Source organism: Hoplias malabaricus, chromosome Y (genome assembly GCF_029633855.1).
Source record: "Hoplias malabaricus isolate fHopMal1 chromosome Y, fHopMal1.hap1, whole genome shotgun sequence".
NCBI lineage: Eukaryota > Metazoa > Chordata > Actinopteri > Characiformes > Erythrinidae > Hoplias > Hoplias malabaricus.
This window is the reverse complement of record NC_089820.1, coordinates 49,651,618-49,656,253: the sequence shown is the minus strand read 5'-3', so window position 1 is coordinate 49,656,253 and position 4,636 is coordinate 49,651,618. Positions and strand designations below refer to the sequence as shown.

Sequence of the window (4,636 nt, the reverse complement as noted above, 5' to 3'; positions counted from 1 at the left end):
GGAGGGAAATCTTGATTTAATACCATAAAAACTAAAGCTTATAACACCTTAAATCTTAAGTACAAAAAAGTTATAGTAATGTGTAATAAACATCGGGACACTTACAAGGTTAATGATAAGTCTCATTCCAAACCTAAGGATGGAATGAAGTGAGAAATGACAATGGACTTCAAACATGTGGCCCTTGTCATTTTGTGTGTGCAAACTGTATTTTAAACTGACATATTTCTCTGGCCCTGGAGACAAGCTAAATACGGTGGATGGCGGTGAAATAATACCAGTTTGACTTTTATTGGTTTATCGTCTTCCAGGCATGAAATTAACGTGGCGTTTCACACCCGAGAAATTTGTTTTTGCATGATTTAACCAAAGTTAATTAAAGGGCATTTTGGTTGGATAGCACAACCTTCCACGTCCCCATTACTCTGCCAATACTGGTAACTGTTAGCTGACGTAACAGTTGCGTGTGGCTTCGTGCCAACAACTGTAGCACACCAGTGCCACTATCTCACGTTTTAGCAGGAACACAGAGTGTATTTTTTGCTTAAATAATACAACATTAAATGCAAATAAACACAGGGGCATGCGCTTGCTCGAATACTCGAAGATCCCGTTCCCTCCCTGGAAAAAAAAGAAGCGGGAGTTGTAGCACATGTACTATTTTTTTTTTTTTTAAACAAATTAAGCTTAATTATGAAAACCGTGAAACATATAGTTTACACATTAACATTTTCCAGTTTCAGATTTTCAGTTATTATTTTTTTTTAAATAGTAATTATTTCGAGGTCACCTGGTGTACCACCATTTGCTGCTTAACGTACCATAGTGGTATCACAGTTTGAGAACACTGTTTTGGATGTGTTGTGTGTCGTTGGAAATCTGAGCACATTTCAAGCACATTCAAAATCAATATTAAATTTCTTTATATATATATATATATATGGCGGCACGGTGGCGCAGCAGGTAGATGTCGCAGTCACACAGCTCCAGGAACCTGGAGGTTGTGGGTTCGATTCCTGCTCCAGGTGACTGTCTGTGAGGAGTTGGTGTGTTCTCCCCGTGTCCGCGTGGGTTTCCTCCAGGTGCTCCGGTTTCCTCCCACAGTCCAAAAACACACGTTGCAGGTGGATTGGCGACTTAAAAGTGTCCGTAGGTGTGAGTGTGTGAGTGAATGTGTGTGTGTCTGTGTTGCCCTGTGAAGGACTGGCGCCCCCTCCAGGGTGTATTCCCGCCTTGCGCCCGATGATTCCAGGTAGGCTCTGGACCCCCCGCGACCCTAAATTGGATAAGCGGTTACAGATAATGGATGGATGGATATATATATATATATATGGGTTGAATGTTATTCCTGTAGATAGACTTTAAACAGTGAACTACTGGCAGTTCAGTATTTGCCATTAGATGCCATAGACAAATAAATAAATGATGTAAATGAATTAAATTAAAATAAATGAATTATAACTTAAATAATAATAATTATTATTATCATTATTGCTCTTATTATTATTATTATTATTATTATTATTATTATTATTTATAATGTACAAATGAGCATAATATATACTGGATGCATAATAATAATAATAATAATAATAATAATAATAATAATAATGTTTATATTTTTATGTCAAATAAAAAAATACATAGTAGTTTATATAGAATATGTTCATGTTTTTTCAGGTTTAGTAACTCAGTTTTCATTCAGTATTTGTATAATAATGCAGTCTGTTGTAACAATAAAACAATCTCTTAACAGAGTTTGGGGAGAAAATAAGTATCGCTAAAACTTTTCTCACGGATTTTAAGGACTTTTATTATAGAGTTCGTCAGCGTGTTCTTTAGGCTCTACACAGTGGCGGAGCTTCAGATAAATATGAGTCAAAGGTTTATGTTTAATTTTGTTCGGTAGAAACCACGGCATGTGTAAATTTTTGCTGACAGCGTAACGGAGGTTTTTATCCAGAGACCCGCCTCATCGTGTGAAAAGTACTAATGAAACGGTTTTCTGTTTTCTGTTAGTTAGCCGTTAGCTGAGGTTCGGCTTCTTGAGAGTCATGCTGTCTGTCTCTGCGCTGTGCTTTCGCCTCGTATCTGAACAGCTGCTGAGGAGAAACCGCCTCAGTTCCAGATGTCTTTCTCCTGTAATTTGTATCCAGAGTCTCTTTTCCAGCGGTGGAGTTGGAGAATTAACCACAGCTATTTCTGAGCCTGTTGTTATCCGCGTCCCAAGACGCATGCGAGAGAGGATAGAGAACATCAAGCAGGTGAAAAACAAGAACTTCTCCAGAGTTCCTACAGTCAAAGCTGGTAAACTGCTTATTAAAAGCAAAAACCCACTACGCAACCAGTCTGTTAGCTACACTCTGGGGAAATTTGAGGAACCTATTCTCACATCGAAGGGGTGGAAAAATAATAAATCATTTGGGGACTACTTTATCATAAATAGCACACAGAGTGCGCCGCCGTTCACCTCAGACTTGAAGGAGAAAGAGGATGGTCATCGACGGACATTTGACAATTTACATCTTTGCTCAGAAGTGGTAGAGATTCTGCAGGGTCAAAATATAACTCATCCCACAAGTGTGCAAATGAAAACGATTCCCAAACTCCTCAAAGGCCATAATGTTCTCTGTGCTGCAGAGACGGGTAGTGGCAAAACGCTCGCCTACCTCCTCCCCATCATTCAGAGGTTGCAAAAGGAAATTATTTTAGAACAAGCAGTGGACGCAGAACAACGAATACAGGCCTTGATTCTTGTCCCTTCCCGAGAGCTGGCAGAGCAGGTCACTTCAGTTGCAAAGTCCCTGGGAAGACCATTTGGATTAGTTGTGAAAGTAGTGGGAGGAGGGCAAGGTATTGGGAATATTAAGGTGGCCTTTAGTGCTGGCCAGCCCCACATCCTCATAGCCACCCCTGGAGCTCTGCTCAAGGGCCTTTGGAGACGCCTGGTAGACCTGAGTGAGCTTCGTTTCATTGTAGTGGACGAAGCGGACACCATGTTTGACCCCAGCTTTGTGGGCATGCTGGAAAAGATCTTTTCCCAAACACAGATTGCAGCCAGCCTCGCAGAAACCTCTGGCCTGAGCCCTAAAGCCCAGCTGGTGGTGGTGGGGGCCACTTTTCCTGGAGGAGTCGGAGAGCTCCTCAGCAAAGTGACAGACCTGGGCAGCATTGTCACGGTCAAGAGCCACAATCTTCATTTTCTCATGCCACACGTCAAGCAGACGTTTCTGAAAGTGAGGGGCTCTGATAAAATTCTGGAGCTTCATCAAGCCCTGAAAGAAGTGGAGCCTGAGCATAAGGGTGTCCTGGTGTTTTGCAATACAGCATCCACAGTGAACTGGCTTGGTTACACACTGGAGGAGATGGGTGTACGTCACGTGCGTCTTCAGGGAGAAATGCCGGCAGCAATGAGAGAAGGAATCTTCCAGAAGTTCCAGAAAGGGCACATCGACATACTGGTCTCTACTGACATTGCTTCACGAGGACTGGATACACAAAGAGTGGGACTGGTGGTCAACTATGACTTCCCTGAATCTCATACAGACTATATCCATCGAGCTGGCCGTGTGGGCAGGGCTGGAGGCTCAGGTGGAGGACACGTTCTCAGTTTTGTCACACATCCTTGGGATGTAGAGCTGGTGCAGAGCATTGAGACCGCAGCCAGAAGAAGAATGTGTTTACCAGGCATGGAAAAAGAGATTAAAAAAACCATCGCCAATGTAGATTTAAATGAAAACAAATGAGCACAAACAGCATGGCATTTTGGAATTTGTGCACCTAACAATATGTATTGTTAAAGAATAGAATGGGTTTTATATTTTTCATTGTAATAATTGGATTGAAACTGATGGTATACAGAAATATGTATTATTTGAATAAAAAAATACGGATACACTTATTTGTGGTCAGATGCTGCTTTTCAATCGTATCCAATTCATATAATTTTAATTTATTTACATAAAGGCAATAAAACAGTTAAACTGTTTTATTCTGTGAATGTTTTTTTATTATTTTCTTTCTTTGATGTGCACTGTCACATTTGTCTCAATATTTTGTGGGTTTTTTGCTCCCAACAAAACTGTTCCAATTAATCAGTTTCACACTCACATCTTTGTAATAACTTTTTTAGGGGAATGAGGCGGGTTCTCAAGTCACATAAATGTACAAATTCCTTTCTGGCATTTTATGTATATTATGTATGCACATACACATGTTGGGGTACAGTTTAAATGTCTTCTCAACAAGTGTGATGCTTGTATAAAGTTACATATTATTGTAATAAATACAACACATAAATACTATAAAAGGATTATTTCCCTTTACAAATTTGTAAGTAGAGAGAGATTTGCATGCTGTGTAATTTCAGGTCCTATGTGGCAGAAAAATGTTATTAAACCTTTGAAAGTATCATTTCCATTTTATAAAAAGGTGTGTAACTGATTCTCAGTTCAATTAACTGTTCATGACCTTTATAGATCTGAATATTTTAAGATATTTTTCACAATGCAATGCAAATATATTTCAATATTTTTTTTATTATTGCAACAGTAGCATTCGTTATATTTTTGTCTTTTTTACTGGACATTTTTGGCTTTTTTCTATATGTCTATATTTTATTTATTCTACATTAAAT

General features: G+C 39.3%; 1 protein-coding gene across 1 annotated transcript; it reads left to right on the top strand.

Annotated features, from left to right (window-relative positions):
• The first annotated feature begins 1,860 nt into the window (after positions 1 to 1,860).
• LOC136679214 (probable ATP-dependent RNA helicase DDX28) lies at positions 1,861 to 3,906 on the top strand. Its single transcript, XM_066657618.1, has one exon. The coding sequence runs from the start codon at positions 2,055 to 2,057 to the stop codon at positions 3,744 to 3,746; it is 1,692 nt and encodes a 563-aa protein (XP_066513715.1). The 5' UTR covers positions 1,861 to 2,054; the 3' UTR covers positions 3,747 to 3,906.
• Positions 3,907 to 4,636: the final 730 nt, after the last annotated feature.